The sequence below is a fragment of the Sander lucioperca genome, chromosome 7, assembly GCF_008315115.2.
Source record: "Sander lucioperca isolate FBNREF2018 chromosome 7, SLUC_FBN_1.2, whole genome shotgun sequence".
Classification (NCBI taxonomy): Eukaryota; Metazoa; Chordata; class Actinopteri; order Perciformes; family Percidae; genus Sander; species Sander lucioperca.
Window position 1 is genome coordinate 32,557,227 of NC_050179.1, and position 21,528 is coordinate 32,578,754.

Consider the following 21,528-nt stretch of genomic DNA (forward strand, 5'->3'; position numbering starts at 1 on the left):
TTTTAAGATGGCGCATCATTCTGGAGCGCCTACCCCAGTTCATGCAAGCGCAAATGTAAAATTCCAAGCCAAGAGGAATACTTGGAATTGATGGTGGTGGGCAATATTCATAAAAAAGGACAAGTTTGTGAAGGGCAGTACAGATTCTGATAATGAACAACTTCAAACGTTACGCACTGGGGCTTTAACAAACTGCGAGGTCGATCACAGATTTATTGATGCTAAAATGGAGAATACGCATTGTACATACGTTATACAGAGTGAGCAGCAGCTTCTTGTGGAAGTATGATAACGTGAAACACACAAAACCGACTGAATGCCATTCAAGGATTAGGCTACTAATCACTTGCACAAATTAACCGTTGTACTCTTTGCCTTAAAAGTAAGCAGAAGATAATGTTACTCAGGAAATTTACCATGAAGATCAATTTTCTACAACATTAAAATATAAATGTCCTAAGTCATATTAACTTCCACTGCTCGCTTTTAATGCAAAGTGTACAACTGTTTGTTTCTGCAAATAATATGTGACTCATTGAATGGTTTCTGTTAAGAGCAGTAGTTCGTAAATGTACATTTTTAGACCATCATTCAGTCTGTCCGCTATTATCTGCCATGTTTTTTTCTTTTTTTTACAGAGCCCGAGTTTCCTTCTTTACATATTCTTTGCTCCCTGGTATATATGAACATAGAAAAGAAAGACACTGAAGAAATTGGACTCTAAAATCTAGAAACTATAAAGATAATTAAGTGATAAATATAATGCACACTATAAACATGAATGTAACAGAGTGACATTTATCAGTTATTTCCCCCCAGCAAAATATAAGGTCAAAAACCATTGGGGTGTCCTCTCCCTGTTGTTACATGAATGAACAGTAGCTTACAACACTATATTTGAGTTACTGGTCCAGTGAACCAAGACTATAATTTGGGAGGATTGTAAAATTAGGATATGTTCTTAAAATTGTAAAATCCTCCCAAATTATAGTCCCAGTTTACAGGACAACACAAATTGTGTGCCAAGAATGCCAAATACAATGCACATGGAAGCAGAACAAACATGATCCTTCATTGTTAAAGAATACAAAAAAAGGAATCAACTAAAATAATTTAAGGTGCATTGGTCCACTATAGAAACGCACATCTACAGCATTTTATGTATTGCCCTTAGTAACAGACTTCATTTAAAAACACATTTGCAACTTCATTTGCCTTTTCTATCTCAACAACTGCCGTAATATATTCATCATCAAACTTCTAACAATACGTGAACAGCAGTTTTCATACAGCAATATAACAGTAACGATGAATAATTATAAAAAATAATGGTCACAACTTTAAATAATAACAGTACTTAACTGAACAGCAACATGCACCTGTTGTATTTTAATCCAGGCTGATAACAATAGGGTAAAACCACTGCTGGGTGAACAGAAAAGGCCCCAGGATTAATAAATCCTGGCTGTTAGCCTGGTCAGGAGCAGGCTAGCTGTAAAGAATAAATCTCCATGGTAACTTAGTTGCCTCTGCTTTTGTGAAACCGAGTCAAGGCTAAATTGAGCCAGGATAACTGGGAAATCCCGGACTAATCCGCTATCTAGGTTTTGTGAAATAGCCTTCAGGTTAATCAAGAAATCAGTTTTTTAACAAAAGGAAGTTTTGTGTCTGCTCACCCTAATAAGAAGCTCTTTCTTTTCAGAACAGGGAGCTGGAAAGTGTTGCGTCAATTCACATGTTTCAGATTAGTCAAACCACGTTTTTATTTCTGATGCCATCACGGCAAGCCTGGAAATAAAAGCAGGAGAGATTCCACGGGATTGATTCATTCTCACTGAGCCTTCCAATCGATCCCGGAGCCCCCCCCGTTTTTTCCCGGCAGCATTCACCACTCAGAGAATTAGACGACTCAGGGAGCCTTGACGGACAGCAACCCTGAGCCACCCTGGCCTGTCACGGGGCCTCCGTTGGACGGCTGCTTCTCTCTGGCATTTCTGCACAGTGAGCAGGTGAGGGAAGCGAACACTAATTTGTTCCATGAAGCGTGTGCTTAGCGCCAAGGGCACGAGCAGCGAGGATCGCCGTTAGCCCCGGTCGACTTAATAAGGCCGGTGTCATTTCACTCTGAGCCACGAGGGACGGAAACTGCTCTCTCTGAGCAAGTTCCTCCTCCACCGTGTTCTGTTGAGCTAAAGGTTGTTAAGGCCTGTAGGTTTCTCACAGACTTATGTCCCGTTACCGCGAGCCCAAATTGTGTGATATGACAGCCTTCAAATAGATGCCTGTGAGGGGTTACCGATGCCTGCGAAAGAATAAATGCCATGAAGTTGAAAGGAATCACACTGACTCTAAAAGGTCAGTTAAATGAAATCCCCATGAAACATATTTTCACGTTTACCTCTTGTGGTATCCAACAATGTGGACAGTTTTGATTTATTATGTCCAGGTTTTGAAATTTCAAAAACAACAAAAATAGCAGCAAATCCATCTGAGAAACCAGAAGAAGGAATTTTTAGCATTTCTGCTTCAAAAATGATTAAAACGATCAACTGAATATCAAAATAGTTGCCGGTTCATTTCTGTCTATCGACAAATCGATCGCTTCAGCTCTACTGTGGAGTATGCCGAGTAACACGCCACACACTTACAAAATGTTTATAACTCACTGAGTGGAAGTCATTAGAATTATTTGTATGTAAGATAACATGAGACCAGGGATAACTGCGGCATTAAGAACTGAAACCTGACTGAATGAATGTAACTGATAGTGTAAAAGCTCGTAAATCGATCACATCATGGCCGATAACCGATCCACTTAAATCAGGTTAGTAGTAGCACAAATACCAATCCATCGGACCGGTGCAACTCTAGCAGGGAGCACCACAAACAGAAACCCATTCACCTCCATTGTATAGCTCAAAACCCGGAAAAATTCAACCAAAAATGGTTACTTTTTTTGTGATTTGAGTGAAATGGCCCTTTACTAAATTGTACGGTTATACTTGATCTTCTCTGATGACCTCCTCCAACTTGTTTACAGGGTAATTTGAACCCTCCCCCCATCCCCTCCGTCAGAGCACAGAAATGTTGTTGTCAGGGAGAAGAAGCGATGACATTACAGCCACTTATGATAATGGCACCCCTCCAACATGGCAGCATGTCCCACATAACCACTGGTAACCACTCTCAGGCTTCACTTACATAATAGTCCTGCCAGACATTAAAGCAAGGTTTGAAGATGGGGCTGAACTAGGTAGCTTGCTGATATTTGAAAAATAAATAGCTTTTCTTAGCCATCATTCCCATCTATTATGATAAGTTTTACTGATGAACTTTATTTCTGCGTGCGAGAGGACAAGGAACACAAGCTGTCACAGCAGTTTTATTAAAACTGAGATTTTGCAGATCGACTTCCTGCTTCAACTTTGACCTACTGTGCTTACTGCAGTTGTGTGCACACAGTTTCTTCGCAATGAGAGATTTTTGGCGGATGCGCCACTGAGCAACTCTCACAGGAATGAACGGGACTCCGCCATTAACGTTGCATCCAGGTCTTACAATACATCCATGGTGGCAGCGCACAGAGCTTCCAGCTGAGCAGAGCAGCCGATGTCTGCCGAGATCCGGCGGATAATGCAAAACGCGTCACATAGGTCCGCTGAGATCGTCGTCTCGCATCATTCGGTGGATCTCGGCAGACCTCGGCTGCTCCGAGCTGGCACCACAGAGGGAAGCAAAACCCTGTTCATCTAAACACACCGCCCGCACAAAGATGCAACAGAGCTGGATTGAAATCTGCAATATAAAATCAATATAAAATCGCTTTAATGGTTCTGAATCAGGACCTTCAGTATTTGAAGTACGCAGCTTGTGAAGTAATGTTTGCTACAGCTGTTGATTGAATGTCAAAAACATTTTATTAACATTTCGTATGTTTTGCTGCTCATCTCGTTTTCAGGTTATAGGAAGAGGTTGTGAACTTTGATTAGGCTTAAACTGTTTCGGCCTTCTCAGCCAACAACAGGTGATTAGACAGCTTTGAGTTACAGGTAGCTTTTTTAGCCTAACTGTAAACCAAATAAATATCTTTATCATTTGACTGCTCGTGTTTCTTGGACTTACGATGTTGCCGCATCCAAAGAGGTCATCAACTTTTAAAAAACTCAACTATAGAGCTGCAAAGATTAACTGATTACTTGTCAACTATTAAATTAATCGCCAACTATTTTGATAATCGATAAAAACGGTTCAACATTTCTCTGATTCCAGCTTCTTAAATGTGAATATTTTCTACTTTCTTCTCTCCTCTGTGACAGTAAACTGAATATCTTTGAGTAGTGGACAAAACAAGACATTTGAGGGCGTCATCTTGGGCTTTGGGAAACTCTGATCGTCATCTTTGACCATTTTCTGAGATTTATATAGACCAAAAAACTAATCGATTAATCGAGAAAATAATCGACAGACTAATTGACAATGTAAATAATCGTTAGTTGCAGCCCTACACAACTAATTATCTACAAAATAAGTTTTCCTTAAACTTCAACACTTGGCAAACGCGCTGTGTGCCACACTAACATGTATTATGGTAAATGAGTGGGGGATGACCAGCAGAGTGCCTTTAATTGACCTCTGACCCCTTCTCAAGACCATGAGGGCCGGTCCTTCAGAGTCCTCACAAACGAGAAACTTCCCCCCACCTTGGGCCAACAACAGAGACTCTGACAGGGGTGAGCAAAGAGCAAAGTGCTTTATTTAACCACGGCAGGCAGGAATGATGGGTGGAGGTGGTGGGGAGTGGGAGGCCACGGAGGCGGAAGCCTCCTTTCGTTGGCTGGAGCCTGAAGAAGGAAGGGTGTGCTGGCAGAGCGACGGGCGAGCTGAGGAGGCTGCCCGGCTCCCATGTCTCTGGAGCACCTGTTCACCTCCAACGCTAAATGTAAAGTAGCCTCCAGGCCGTTCTGAGAGCGCTCAGAAAAGGAGGGCTGGCTGACACGGTACTCCCAGCTATTCCAGCTGAGTCACTGAAATTAAGACCAATTTAGAAAGGTGTCTGGTGAACAGGGCCTCCACTCCCCCTCCTCCAACATGCTGCCTCAGTCCTCCATCCACCCCCGCAGCGCTTCTCCCACCCTGATTCTCTACCATCTCCTCTACAGCTGCAAAGATGAATCGATTAGTTGTCAAGTATTACATTAATCGCCAACTATTTTGCTCATCAATTAATCGGTTTGAGTCATTTCTCATGAAAAAAAAATTCTCTAAATTCCTGCTTCTTCAATGTGAATATTTCCTAGTTTCTTCGCTCCTCTGTGATAGTAAACTAAATATATTTGAGTTGTGAAGACATTTGCGGATGTCATCTTGGGCTTTAGAAAACACCGATTTTTTTTCACCATTTTCTGACATTTTATAAGACCCAACAACTAATTGATAAAAATCGAGAAAACAATCAGACTAATCGACAATGAAAATAATCGTTAGTTGCAGCCCATCTCCTCAGCTCACTGCTCAAAGCCACCCCCACCTCAACACCCACACTACCACCCACAGACCTCAGGGACCATGGCTGCTTTCTATTCCAGCAACTTCACACATTTCCACCAGCCTACCCTTTCCAATCTCACATCCAAAGATGTGTTTTTCGGGGGAGGTTATTTGACTGTGATGTGGTACTCAAAAGGTCAATAAAACAGAACAAGGACAGAAAAACTCAAGTGCCAAAAGCATCGCTGGCCATGTTGCATTAGTTGTCAGGTCAATAACAACAGTCTGACAGGTTGCATCATGGAGCCAGATGAGCGAAGGAAAAAAGGTTTCATCATGACCTCCAGCTGGCCGGGGAAACAGATTGATCAGTTTGCACAGAGGGATGGCGAGCTGTAGCCCTCGCACATATGCTGCAACCTGTGTGAGAAATCACAACTACGTGTGTGTGTGTGTGTGTGTGTGTGTGTGTGTGTGTGTGTGTGTGTAAACAAGGTAAGTTCAACAAAAAGACTACTTTTTAAAGAAATACTTTGTTTTGGTTGACTTTTCTTGAGTCAATCTGGTCTGACAATCAGTGTGTACCTGTGGCAGGAGTTAAGACTCCCAAAGCTTTAGTAAGGTGAGCTGCTACAAGCTATGGAAGCCTGTGAGGAATCATGTCGGACAAATTGGTGGAGGACCACTTCAGTAAATAACCTTATTCATGCCACAATCAGCTCCGCAGGCCAGGTGAAAATAATTTACAAGAAATGGAAAAAAGGTGAAATAAAATATTTTCAGGGAGCAAATCAACCACCAACCTCGATAAAAAAAGCTTCTATTTTCAGAATTAACTCCCCTGCAGCGAGCCAAACTGTTTGCTTTTAGTCTCTGCGTATTAACCACATTTACCGTGATATCTTTGAGCAACAACCTGAGCAGCCAGCGACGATTTCTCCTCGACCAAATGCAGGATAACGTTACAACGGCGGGATAAATGTTGAAAGCAGCCGGGAGAGGCGAACAAAAGAATACACTTTCATGTTCAGTTGTAAGAAAACATCACATTCTGTCTGTTTGGGAGCCGTGGCTGAGCATGTCTGAGTCATGTATTACCCTAAACCGAGCACGAACCCCTTCTTTTTTCTCCAGACATTGTCGCGAGGCTCCCGGCTGGCCACCGCTGTTGCTTCACGAGCCTGTGCGAAGTAGATGCGCACTGCATTTCTCCCTCTTTTTCACCGCAGCCACTTCAACGCCACACCGATGAAAAAAAACAACAGCACCCGTGTAGCTTTAGTGTTCTCTTAAACCCTCATGTCTTACCGTGTCGACACTTCCCAGCACGGCGGTTGCCAGTGTTTGTACCGGAGGAGGCTGCTCTCCGCTGGCTCCCTCCGACGCCATCTTCGTACTGTAGCGGTCTGCTGGAGTGAGGGCGCATCCGGCACTCATTAACTATTGCGCTGCTGAGTGCAAATCACGCCACGCACGGCCATGGAAAAGAAAAGAAAAGAGAGATTTGACTAATTGAAGGAGCTGTACAAAGGGAGGAGAGGACGACAGGTCTTCGCTGTGGGGGGAAAAAAATCCCTCAGCCGAGTGTGTGCGGACCGCAGCGGGGGAAGCGGAGAGTCTAGTGGGCGTGGACCGACCGACCGACCGACGCGTAAAAATCCAGATGCAAAGCCCCGGTACGCTCCCAACTGGAAAGGAGGTGCGTCCTGACAGCGTGATTGACAACAGCATTTGTCGGCCTCTGAAGCTATAAAATAAGCCAGTGGGTGGTTTCCAAGCTGAGGTTCTTGGACCTGCAGGGACCTGTTATACTCAATAAAATGTGAATAAAGATATAAAAAAAAAAAAAAATAAAAAAAAACATTTTGGATTCTAATATTGAAGACACCTTTTTATAACATTGAATTTTGTTTATTTAAACATACATAGGGCTTACAAAACCATGCAGGGCCTAGAAATACATGACCCCAGAAAACAAACTGATGGCGCAGTTCCATTAATAACCTGTAACCTTTCTCCACAAACAAGCTACTCAATGAATAGCCTACCTATACGTTTCCACAAGTTCCAGCACCAGTAGGCTATACTAAGAAGGAGCCTCTGGCTGCGTTTGAGGCTTTTTGTTGCAACATCCTGTCGTCTCCAGACAGAGGTGGAAGAAGATTACACATTTATTTTATTTAAAGTGCTCATATTATGCTCATTTTCAGGTTCATAATTGTATTTAGAGGGTGTACCAGAATAGGTTTATGTGGTTTAATTTTCAGAAAACACCATATATTTGTTGTACTGCTCATTGCTGCAGCTCCTCTTTTCACCCTGTGTGTTGAGCTCTCTGTTTTAGCTACAGAGTGAGACCTCTCACTTCTTTACCATCTTTGTTGGGAGTCACACATGCGCAGTAAGTTCTGCTAGCTTGTCAGTTGCAGAGTATGAGGGCGTGCCACGCTAGCAGCTAGGCGAGCATTATAACGTGTGTTCCAAAGTGACCACGTTTGTCTCTGAAGTAAAGGCTGGACTACAACAGAGCTGTTTGGAGCAGTTTGTGAACAGTGTTTTCTGTTGGAGATGGTAAGTCCCTTTGGGGTGGACTTTGGGCTTTTTCACTTTGTAAACCTATAACGTGCACAAAAAGATATATAACACAATAAAGGAAAGGGGAAAAGCCAAAAAGCATAATATGAGCACTTTAAGTAAAACGCAGTGATTCCATAGTTTGAAAATATTTCAATTCAAAAAAGTATTACCATCAATGTTTTACTTACAGAAGTTTTGTCAGCAAAATATATTTTAAAATAAAAGTACACCCTTTCAGAGTGTTTTGTATGTATATTAAGCATGCTATGCTATGTATGTAATTTTTATATTATTGTAAAGTATGATATATTGGATTATTATTGTGGATGCATTCATGCAAGCTGTAAGCAATATTTCAATGTTTAACTTTCTTGAGGTGGAGCTAACTTTAACTTATACTGTGGGATAGTTTAAGCTATAATAATGCGACATATTTTGGTATCATGATTACAGGTTTTGTATGTCAAATTTTAGTCTTCAAATCAACTAGTGGCCACAGCTTTCTTATTAACAAAGTCGAGTAAAACATGCACAATATTTCCAGTGGAATAAAAGGGTTATGCAGTTTGACAGCTAAATACTTAAGTGATTTACAAGTACGTCAAAATTGTGCTTAAAGTGACTATATGTAACTTTTTAATGTTTCTGAAGCTCTGTCATTTTTCATACAATGGTCTTAAATGACCTGTAACAGCAAACGAGACTAACAGTGAAAAGAACGCGACTTTTATATAGTTTTTAGTATTTAGTATTTTTCCCGCGAAGTCATAGAATGATTTACGGCAGGTAGATGGTGCTACAGTAACACATTCTGATGGGTCATAGATTTCTTTGTAACACCGGAAAAGCCCGTGTTATTGTTTCCAGCCTTTTGAGCCAGCTAAAGGAAGCAGATCTTTATAGGCCTAATTGTCTTTTAATGTTATTTTACTGTAGTTAAGTTATTTGCTGTAGTTATGGCTGATACTGGGGCAGGACCATTACAGGAAAGAAGGAAATTAAACGGAGAACTAAAAGCTAAAAGGGAAAGTGAAAGACAACGATGTCGTCAGTCCCACTCGGTCGGGCTATCAACAGATGGAGACAATTACGGGATTGTAAATGATTCAAAACCAACCCTGAATTGGCCCTCAGGTATGTAGCCTAATATGTCTGTATTGGGGCGACCTCTAGCTCACCCAGTAAGCGCGTGCGCCCCATGTAGGCTGAGTCCTTTGCAGCAACCCGGGTTCTAATCCAACCCACGGCCCTTTGCTGCGTGTCATCCCCCATCTCTCTCCCACCTTTACCGTCTATCCACTGTCACTATCAAATAAAGGGAAAAGCCCCAAAAAAGAATCCTCCTGGTAACGCTAACTCAGTAATATACAGTGGAAAATACAGCACCGTAAAGAAAAGACCTTTACGACAGCAGGTGCGGTAAAAACACTACCACTTTTGTCCAAAGTGGCCGCTAGAATCAACACAAACTGAAAGTTACGTACAGCCACTTTAAGCATACACAAGTCTTTTTTTCCAGACGATTTGGGTAGTTTCCCCCATTTCAACTCAGAGTCAACATCACACTGAGAAATGAGTTTGTTTGATTCAAAGCTCAAAGAGCCTTTCCTCCTCTGTGCTTATTATAGAAACTCAAAACCTTTCTCACAATCTTACATATCTTAACTTTGACCAAAGGCTCGTGAGATGTGGTCCTTCAAATGAAGGCGTTTGGCACCCCCTGTCATCCCCCATTACAGCTACACATTACGTTCTTTGCACAAAATGAACCTCAACAATGTAGGTTTCCACGGCTCTCTGAAAATACAACCTTTGACTAACAAACACTGCACATTGCAGGTCATTTTAGTTGATGGCCTTACATGTATTAACTGAAACCAAAAAGCAAAGGATTCAAACCAAAAGCCCCATGTTAATCTTACACAGAGTCCATGCTCAGAGTTGAAATCTCTCAGCTCTGGGTCTATTTATCCCAGAAAAGCAGAGAGAGGATATGGGGCCCTCTCAGCTCCCAGATGTGGAGTTTAGGATTAATGGACGCTGATCCAGCCTGGTCATCCAGAATGAGGTTATTAAGTCCCTATTTAGGTCAAAATGTTGCACGATCGACATGGTTACAATGAAAACATATAACTGTGTGATGACTTAAGGGATGCGTAATGTGTATTTCTCCACATGTGAGTGTCACGGTTGTTAACCTGAGTATATTTTCAAGAAAAAAAAAAGAAAAAAAAAAAGAAATATATATATATATATATATTTAGCTTAAATTGATTACATGCCTTTCAGATTTAGTATTCTGGTTTATTGCCAAGTAGGTTTTCACATACAAGGAATTTTTAAATAGAAAGTAGAAAGAAAAATACAATTTTCATTTTCATTTTTTGTACAGTATTTAAAAATATGTACAATATAACTGTTTAAAACAAAAAAAAGCTGCATGAATGTGCAAAGATATATTCTACATATATTCTATTCTATTTCTGAGGGTTAATAAGAACAACTTTCCCAACCTTTGCACAAAAAAGCAACATCACAATAAGTGGCAGCAAAAATGATTTTAAAAAAAAAAGAGGAAAAATGGGAAGATAATGAAAACATGACAATTTTAAAAACATAAACAAATTGTAGAAAAGACATTTTGAAATTCCCCTGTTAAATTCATAAAAAACAATATTCTAAACATGTGTAATGCATTTGCTTTGATGAAAGAGGTAAAACTGTTGGGATTATGGAGTAATAAAGAGAATTGTCTCAAAAAAAAGAAAAGATGTTTCAACTTTGTTGGACAGATTTGGACATCCACAGTTGTTTGAATATGAACAAAGCTGTTTGATCTGCTGCAGCTGAATTGTATCAGCAATGGAATTTGTTTTGAAAATTAGAAACACAGATGTGTTAAAATATGTCTGCTTTGGGTGTAAATAGCTGAAAGCAACTCAAACCATTCCACCACTGTGCTTTAAAAAGCCTTTATTTGGGAGTATTATATGTTCCCCTTGAACATTGTATCTGCAGAAGGCTGTCACTCATTCCACAAGGGGGATTTCCAGACATGAATTCACGTCTTTCCCACAGAGATCTATCTTTCCCCTACTGTCTTGTCATGTGTCAAATCCCAAACCCGTTTCTACATTTGAAAACAGATCAACGGAGACAGAGCTGTCATGTGGAGATAATCCCTCCCCCCTCTGAAAGGAAGCTCGTCATTAGCCAGTGATTACGGGGGACTCCGGATGATGTGGCTTGGAAACAACGACCCCCACCTCATCCTCCACCTCTCCTACTCAGTTGAAGTTGCCTGTAACCTTAAAGAGATAGTTTAGATATTTGAAGTGTAGTACTTCTCCATAGTCAGTTTGTTACCCACAGTAGATGGCGGTCGGCATAGGCGTAATTTAGAAGGGGGATGGGGGGGGCGGGGTCACAACCCCCCCAATAATAAAAACTGGCCAGTGCATCCCCCCCCAGAAACCTATAATCATTTTCTTTACATAAATAAAGACATTTGCATCATAACTAGATGCAAAAAAGGCACATATTGTTACAGAAAAAAACACGATAATGCAAAAAATGATGTGTTTGATGACCAAAAATTCAATTTTGCTCAAAAGTGGAGATCTCAACCCCCCCCCAATGTTGAACCCAAAGTAGTCTATATCCTTGACGTTCCAATTCCGGGATTGCTCCGTTGCCGCCGGAAAATCCACCGAATTTCACTCATTTAGGCCGGATATCCATTGCCTTGGGCTTCCTTTGTGTTGGCATTCTAGACTCCGGTGGATTTCTGAGGACTATGGTTAACTGCTCCTCAGATCTCTGCAGGGTAAATCCAGACAGCTAGCTAGACTATCTGTCCAATCTGAGTTTTCTGTTGCACGACTAAAACTACTTTTAAATGTACACGTTCCACCAAAACAAATTCCTTCCGAGGCCTATTTTGCGGCGGCACTGCGGCTTTTCTCCGGTGCTTAGCACCGCCCATGACAATTGTGATTGGTTTAAAGAAATGCCAATAAACCAGAGCACGTTTTCCTCCCATCCCCGAATGCTATGGAGAGTAGCCAGACTAAACCCAAAGTTACGCCCTTGGCGGTCGGCACGCCCCCAGTTTGAGAAGCAGACAGGAGTACTGACACAGAAGCTAAGAAATGTCCTGCTGTGGACAGGGGCAGCAGATACATGTATTTTAACCACTTACAAAAAAGACCACCTCCGGTTATGTATCGAGGTTGTTAATTTTATTCTACACTTGTATATACATGTACGTTCTTTTCATTCCTCTAAGTCTTTTGTTTTCAGTAGTTCTGCTATTTTGATCTTTTCTTATCTTATTTTTAACTTATTTATTATTTCTAGTGTATGTCTTGTGTTTTCTGTATGTGTGTGAGTGAGTATGTGTATAATTGTGTATGTCTCTGTAACTTGCTGCTGTAACAGAGTAATTTCCCAGTTTGGGATTAATAAAGTCCATCTATCTATCTATCTATCTATCTATGAAATATATATATTATATATAATAAGAAAATAAAGGTAAAATACAAGCTCATGTTTGGCCTCTTCATATTGAAAGTGGTCGGTATGCTGCTTTGGAAGAAGAAAGTTGAAGGATATGAGTGAGCTTTTATCATATGAGTCACTAAAGGCTTGGTCAACCAATTTACTGGATGCATGGGAGGAGGACCATGTATTAGTGATTTTTTTCTTTGTACTGGAAAACATTTTCTGATCTGGTTATAAGGGGAGCTCCACTGATTTCACACATCAAAGTCTGTGTACAGGTCTTGGGGAGTGCTACTACTGTGCATGTACATGTGTGAACAAAGGTCCAAGCCTGTTGGGGCTGGAGACTACAAGTTAGAAAATGAACAACAAATTAGGAGGTGTGGAGCTAGAGAGAGAAGTGAGCTTACTAGAGCTCGCTCCTGATTTCTGCTGCAGGCTAGAGGCTCTCTGGTGTTAAAGTCAAACCCTTTGCATCCAATCCCCAGGGTTTTGTGGAGGTTAAACAATATTGTGCTGCATCTGTCTTTGCTTCTAAGAGAGGAAAGTCATTATTCCCACAACCGTGAGAGGTTGTTTGTCGAGAAAATATAAATGCAGGTTGTTTTAAACTCTCTAAACCATGCCATTATGACTTTTTAGATTAATTTCCAACCTTTGTTACCTTCTGTGCACTATAAAAATAAACATTCACTGACTTGAAACCATCTTGAGACAGACAACTCATCAAAGTAAGCATTTTTATCAAAGTCACACTGCTTGTTGTGTGTGTTGTCGATGCTTTTGCAACACAGTAGGTTTCTCAGTCTGCAGTTCTTGGCAGCTGCTGAAGTCGATCCTACACAGAGCATGAAACATACATGAGCAGTTGGGCCAGAAACACAAGCTGTCTGTTGTTGACTGTCACGCCAAACACTGCTCACACACACACACAGACACATAATAAGGTAATGCACACCTGTGTGTTACTTCATGCAATCTGATCAGCAGGTAAAAGAGTCTTCAGAAGGTTGAAGTTGTGTTCAAAGGTCTGCTGGTGATTTGGGTTCTTCGAGCAATGGAAAATGTTGTCCCAAACTGTCTCCCAAATAATTGCATTCCCCTCAGGGCTCAGCTCTCGCTCCCATTTCCTTGCTATTGGGAGTTCTCCTATAGATACTTGCAACAGTTTAGCATAGATCTTGGACGCTAATCCTCTCACAGGAAAATCAACAAACCATTTAATGACTGGGTAAGCCTCAAGACTGTTTACCCATGGTACTCCATAACATTTTAGGGCTGATCTTAAGCGCAGATACAAGAAGAAGGATGTCCTGGGGACCTCAAAACTAGCTCTTAGGTCTTCAAAACTCAACATACCTTTCTCATTGAATAACTGGTTTACAGTATAAATGCCTCTGTCACTCCACTGCTTATAAGCAAAGGGTTTGTTACCAGACATTAAGTGTGTATTGTGCCAAATTGGGGTGTTCAAATGCCACTTGTTAATGTAGCATAGTTGCTCCTCCACCTGTTTAAAGTTAGTCAGTGTGTTGGTGATAATAGGGTCATAGGCTAGCATACACTTTTTTGGACACACACCTGCAAAGGCAAGGTCTTGCAGTCTTAGACTTCCAGTAAGGTTTTGCTCTATTTTTCTCCAGTAGTATTTTTCTTCTGTAGTACACTTTAGGGTTGGGGAGGGCCAAGCCTCCCGTGTTTGAGGTATGTTGTAAAATATGCCTAATTTTCAGTTAAAAACCCCCAGAAATTATGAATTACTTTGGCTAATAATTAAGATCAGAGGAACGTATGTTGATGCATAATTACAGCCTGTTTCGTGTATGGAACCATCCATGTTATTTTTGGGCAGTTTGGTTGAAAGAAACCCATATTTTTGATACAGATCTTTGAAAACGGGTCAAATTTGACCCGAGGACCACACAAGGGTTAAAATACTTTTCTGCTGTGCAATCGCATTTTTGAGGGACTTAGGATACTCGAAAACTTACCAAATTGGCACATATGTCAGACCTGGCGATAATTGCAAAGTCCTGTAGTGATTGGGCTTGTGCGTGACCAGCGTTCTCCATAGCGCCCCCTAATGCACCCCCTTGTTTAGATAAAGTTCCTTTGATGAAAATCTGACAGGAAGTCGGCCATCTTGGTTTTCTTGCGTTTATTTTCATTTTACGAACACGTGTTTGAGGACTTTAGGATGCATAAAAACTCTCAAAATTATGCAGCCACGTGCAAAATAGTAAATACTATGATCTAAATTCACATTTAGGCTTGGGTTGTCTGTACAGTATTGTATGTTAAACCAGGCTGGACTAATCCTCACTCCAGTATATTGTAGGCTGAGGTGACACTTTTATTTCCTCTACCTGTCTGATACTGTTGACACAGCCGGTGGGCTGGAACCGTGACAATCACGACACGTTGTTCATAAACACAGATAGAGAGAAACTCATTCAGTATGGGTCAATTCAGAGTTTCTAATCTATTTGATGCATATGTCCTAGCAGCAGTAAGGGAAGAAACTGCAGCATTTAAGGGGTAACCCACAGAAAAGGCCACAGGAGTAATCTCATTAACAGACCAAAACCAACAATCAATGTATCTACTAACCATGGATGGATTACTGAAACGGGCCCAGGGCACAGATCCAGAGTGGCTCAAAGTGGCCTTCACCTGCAAAATGTCACTCAAAGAGACACACACCTAGCACAAAGAGATGCAGAATGATCCCAAATAAAAATAAAACGACCACAAAGAGACCCAAACAACTACTACGAGATGCAAAGCGGCTGCAAAGAGACACAAAGACACTCGCAACAACAGTGAAAAGGGGCATAACAACTACAATGAGACACAAACAACTAGAAAAAAAAAACACAAAAAAGACACAAAGACATCACAAAGAGACAAAAGCAAAACAACCATAAGCAAAATGACTACAAAGAGACACAAAACTACTACAAGGACACGCAAAATGACCACAAAGGCTACTGTTCAGACTGCAGGCCGTAATGCTCAATTCCGATTTATTGCCAGATCAGATTTTTTTTGACTGAGATTATTTATTTATTTTTAAATGTGGTCCGCATCAGACTCAACTATAGGCATGATCTGACTGTCTAGACTGGGCTTGCATTTAAAAAAGAATCTGACCTGTAATGGATTTGGACCACATATGAAAGTGGCCCAAATCAGAACTAGAAAAGATCGGATGCCTTGTGACTTGGGCTGTTCACACTGTAATGAAAAAAATATGAGAAAAGATATGAGCACAAAAAAAAAACGGATTTGGGTCACTTTGGCCTGCGGTCTGAACACAGCCAAAGAGACACAAAACAACTTCAACGAGACGGAAAACAGCTGCAAAGAGACTCAAAGAGACCTACAACAACAGTGAAAAGGGCAAAACAACCATAAAGAGACAGAAAATGACTACGAAGGGACACACAATGACTACAAAGAGACACACAATGACTAAAGAGGGCCCAGCTGTCAGATACCTTTTGAACTGCTTCATCCACCCTGTGATCTCAGGACCTTGCCGGTGCAGACTGTATTTACAAGTAGCTGAGGGGAACTGCTATTATCACTCACTTGATCTAAATGAACAATGACTCAATGCTAAATGTGGCTAATCATGTTTGCTATAATTGGCTTCATGGATAACCATGCCTCCGAAATCAGCATCTCAAATGATGTTAGGACTTGAGGAACATCTGTGACAAAGCACGTTAATGCTAACGTGAGGGAGTCTCATGCATGTGAGGAACATGCGATTCAAATTTAGCAACATTTTTTCATAGAGGTGGGAAGCCACATTTGGTCTGATTTTTAAAGTGCCCATATTATGTTCATTTTCAGGTTCATAATTGTATTTAGAGGTTATATCAGAATAGGTTTACATGGTTTAATTTTCAAAAAACACCATATTTTTGTTGTACTGCACATTGCTGCAGCTCCTCTTTACACCCTGTGTGTTGAGCTCTCTGTTTTAGCTACAGAGTGAGACATCACACTTCCATACTATCTTTGTTGGGAGTCACACATGCACAGTAGCTAGGTAAGGATCATATCAGCTAGCTGTTTGTTTCTACAACTTCAGTCAGTACAAGGCAGGATTAGCCTGGAGACTTCTTCTAAATGAGGGCGCACTTCCAACTTTGCGTGGAATACCTGCAGAATAGGGACATGTAAGTAGTTCTTTTGTAGATTATGGTGAACTAGTGTGTGTTGTAGCAGTGTTTTGCTATTGAGAACGAGCTAGCATGCTACCACCTAGCCTGGTGCACCGAGCTAGCCACCTCGTCTTGGCTAGTGACATAGAAAGCCGTGCAGATTTTGAACAGCTCACCCGGAGACTGAAGGCAGGACACATTCAGAAACCGTATCTCACTCAAAATAGCATGGATGTTTTTTTTCCAAGTTTGTATGCATGTGGAAGCACCAGAGACACAAAATAACACCCCAAATCCCAGAAAAAGGTTTTTTTTTCATAATATGGGCTCTTTAAGCACACAGGCAAAGTTCCTGTTGTTAGATGGTTTCTTCTTTAAGGCACAAACATAAGAGATATCCTTTTTAAATACAACAAACCTTTTTTTACATCCCTATTCGAACATTTTGTGCCTTAAAATCGCACTCAGGTACAGAGCTTGAGTAAATGTACTCATGTATGTTACTGGGGAATAAATGACTGTAGTTGTAGTTAGCTGTGCAGTGTTTTCTGCAAGTGTCGGAAGTAGGGCTGTCAAAATTAAAAGTGATAATGAGAAGTTAATGCAAATTCCTTTTAACGCCACTCATTTTTTGGATTAAAGTGTAACTCTTGCCAAAATGCAACCTAGGGTCTTTTTTTGAATGTACCCGAGTCAAACTTTCGTTTAAAAGAATATTTAGGACTGGGAAAATGGTGGATAGTGTAAACAACAACTGCTAACGTGAGTTGCTCAAAACCTTTCTTTTTAGTAAACTCTGTGAACACAAACAATGTTCTCAATGCTTTCGTTGAGGTGTAGAGCCCTTGGTCATACTTCGAGCAAAGTCTCATGTTGTGTCGAGCCTTCTTAGCATTTAAAAATAGCAATTTTGAGGCTAGCATAAAAGTGCCCCTAGCTCTCCCATTCAAAAGGCCATTTGACTGAAAAACGAGAATACGGTAAATCTTAAAAGTGACGATTCCGTCCTAAATATGCTTTTAAACGAAAGTTTGACTCAGGTACATTCACAAAAAGACCCTAGGTTGCATTTTGGCGAGAGTTACACTTTAACGCACGCACATTCTGTCATTTGGGCCGCTCTGTAGTTTGGGAAATCAGGAAGCGATGCAGCAGTAACGTTGTGGATGGCTAGCAGAAACAAACCTCCTTGAGCAGAAATGGATAAAGAAAAGGGTCTTTCGAACAGCAACTTCAGTTTCAAAGCCATTCCAGATGGTTTTCTCGACAAGACAAAAGTTATACTGTCGATGTGAATCGAGTTACCACCAGAGAACGTTGCGTCTCAAATACCACTTGAGCATTAAAAACGTAAAAGAAAATCCTTTTTAAAGTACATTTTTAAACTGGCCGATAAATTTTTAGATTAATCGTGAGTTAACTACACTCATGCGATTAATCGCGATTGAATAATTGAATCCATTGACAGCCCATAGTTGGAAGTGATCTGTAGATGAACCATAAACCATACCCATTGCAGGAAGGGCGAGCAGGGGTGTGAGGTGAAATGATGAGAACCAGAGGAGGACAGGGAGAAAGATGAGGGGACAGACACTGATGGATGGGACCGAAGTCGGGGGGCAGGCAGCAGGGACCTTCAGCCAGAGACCCCCCACCCTTTTCCTCAATCCTGTGGGAACACTTGGCTCATATTAACTCGCTCATTGTTAGGACACACAGCGAGGCACAATGACTTCCTTTTTATCGACGAGGGCCTAGTGGACTGAGAGGGCAGCCAGGCGGCCAGTCGGCCATCACTGGGCCCTGTGTGCTGTGGCTCTGAGGCCGGGTCGGCCAGCCGGCAGACAGGAAAGACATAAAAAGAGTGAGACAGCAAGCCCCGGATCCCATATCCTTGCCAGAGGATGGAAGGACATGGTTGGTAGTGACTCTACTGACAGAGAGAGAGAGGAAATGGAGGCAAGGAGGAAGAGAGCTGGGATCTGGGCCACATCTCCATCTCCGCCTCCGCCTGATTGTCCCTGAGGGGCTGCCAGTAGCTGAACCAGACCTCTGTTCAGTCACCGTCACTGCTACTCTGAAGTCAGCGCTTTCCTCTGAGCTCTCTCTCTCTCTCTCTCTCTCTCTCTCTCTCTCTCTCTCTCTCTCTCTCTCTCTCTCTCTCTCTCTCAATTTTTGTCAATGTCTTCTCTTCACTTTCTCCCCTCACACTGTGTCTCTCTGTTTAACCACCATCTCATGACTGCGGAGTGGAGGGAGCAGGTGCTTCTTCTAAACAGTGAAAGGCTGCAGTCACTGTGTTTTTGTCCCAATTTTCAAGGACCCACGCAATGAAACTGACCAGAGAGGAAAAATATAAATGCTTTCATTTGATTTTGATGGTTTATATGAGAGTGGTAAAGGCTGCCCTTGTAGAACGAATATTGTCTCTTCACTTGGATGTTTAAGCTTCACTGAGCAGAATGAGGTGCAGTTAGTTAGTTTGACACTAAAAGGCTGCTTTCACGTTCTTCTGCCATCAGAATGCTTTTGGTGTGTGTGTGTGTGTGTGTGTGTGTGTGTGTTGTGACAGTGTGATGTGGAAAGTTTAAAACCTCCAGTGTACATTAACTAAGAATGGACTTTTCAGTCAGTGGTACAGACTGAATTGAAAACGTTTGAGTTGATCACTCCTTTTGATTGTTTACCATTTCTTTTAAAAAGGCCAGAGTTTTATGAGTTTTGTGTCACTTTTCTATCCACTACACCTCCTCTGTAGAGCAGTAAAAGTCAGCTGAAGTCCTCCGTCCCAAACTGGATCTCCCGCATTCTTCAGAGCCTGGAGCTGTGATTGACAGGCCGCCCAAAATCAACGGCAGTCTGTCCCGCTGGCAGAGCTGACGTTGCCCTGAGGCATGAAGTGACATGTCAGGAGAAGATTTACTCTCAGAGGAAGTGCAGATTATTTGCAGAAGGAACAATGAAAACACTGTGAGAATTGTTACTTAAGGGCACATAACATACCATGTTGTGTGTGTACTTAGTCCTGTATTGTCATCCTTTAAAGCCAGAATAAGAGGTTGTACATTAGAGGGTGTATGTGTGCATAATGTGTGGTCTGTGTATATTCTCAATCTTTTGTATTAGTTGTAGATTTGACAATAATAGAGGTAGCAGGAGTGAAAGCTAAAGCACTTAAAGCAATAGTATTACTATTTGTATGCGGTTAATCAGTAACAATAATAATAATAGTTTCCTGGTCTGACGTCATCAAGTTTCTGGATGACTCATCTTGGCATCTGAAATCTGGACAGGTTCTGAACAAGAGTGTCACTCTCCCTGACGCCGGGTGCCAAGTATCAGGGTGGTGACCCCGGGCCGGGCCACATGCGGGTTGGATGGGACACTGTAAGTAAAATTTATTTATATAGCACCTTTCACAGATAAAAAGTGCTTCACAATAAAATGATTTACAATAAATCAACGTTTTTTAAGCCAAGGACCCTTTAACTGAAGGAGAGATGGAGCAGGGACCCCCTACTACATATGTTGTATAAAATAAACTGGGCCTACAATAACATGTAGGGCGGCCTAAAGCCTTTATACACATCTTTTGTGGTTAAGAATCCTAAGCTATTAAAAAAGCCTAATAATTGTTGCCATGATTTTATAAATAATGTTTTAATGGTAAACATACATGTGGCACAGTGAATCCTTAGGATGACCTGTATCTCTGGATGGCTACCTTACGCTGCATTCACACTACGTTTACACGTGTCCGGCTATTTTCATTAACGGACATTTCAACCTCTCCGTTTTCAAAAATAACTTCAGCTGTCAGTTTTCAGAAAAGTGTTTGTTTACACGTACCTGTGTATATGTGCCATCAATGCCGTCAAGGGTATGCCAAACCTGTAGGTGGCAGTGTAACGAGAAGCTCAAGCCCACGTTAGCCAATCAGAATCCCGAAAATAGCAACAACAGCAACGAATCCCTTCCTCTCTCTTCTCTTCCTCACTTCCTCGGCTGCCTAAACCTCCATTTGTCTCAGTTTATATGCAAACGTGCAAACAAAGTTTTCCAAAATCTCCACTCTGGCTGGAGTTTTTAGAAAGAATTCTTTTCAGAGGCAAATTCTCTGTTTGCGTGTAAACGAAGGGCACAAACGAAGGGAAATGTCTTCGTTTTTCAAAATAACTATGTACGTGTAAACGGGGTATTAGTGACTACCTTACCTATAGGCCAGTTAGCAGTGGGGATTTAGCTAATAATATGTTAGATTCATGTTAATACTTTTTAAGTTTTGAAAAAACTTTCAAAAATAAACAATAATTTGGTGCCCCCCCTGCAGTGACTCTGAGGACCCCCTCCCGGGCCCCCTGTTGAAGACCCCTGCAATAAATAAAGCCATAACAGAACAATGGTAAAACATAGATACATAAAATCAGACGTCCCCAAAAACCCTCGTCTAACTAAAACCCTGTTTGAATAACCAAGTCTACAACTGCTTTTTTAAAGAATCAACAGTGTGTTGACAACAGTGAATCAGAGAGCGGTGAGGGAGCAACTCTCTCATGTACCCCGGCCCCTAAAGTACCGAGACTAGATTTTCTGCACCTGTCTGCATGGAGACAGAAGCATCTTCTTCTTATTCTCTTCATTTAATTTCCTCTTATGCATGTTCACCATTTGTTTTTCAGATGAATAAAATGTCAAGGCGAGTCTTTCACCAAGTGTTCAGCGTGCATTCTAACCATTCTTCTAAAATGTGCACACAATAGGTGTCTCAGAGAAGAACAGATTCCTC

At 41.4% G+C, this 21,528-nt stretch overlaps 1 protein-coding gene across 2 annotated transcripts in view; it reads right to left on the reverse strand.

The window, feature by feature from the left end:
* Positions 1-7,170, reverse strand: part of cttnbp2 (cortactin binding protein 2) — a 123,393-nt gene extending 116,223 nt beyond the window's left edge. For both annotated transcript variants that reach the window (XM_036002779.1, XM_031279711.2), the window contains exon 1: positions 6,796-7,170. In XM_036002779.1, the coding sequence (XP_035858672.1) occupies positions 6,796-6,924 (129 nt within the window). In that variant the 5' untranslated portion in view covers positions 6,925-7,170. The remainder of the gene's footprint in view (positions 1-6,795) is intronic.
* Positions 7,171-21,528: the final 14,358 nt, after the last annotated feature.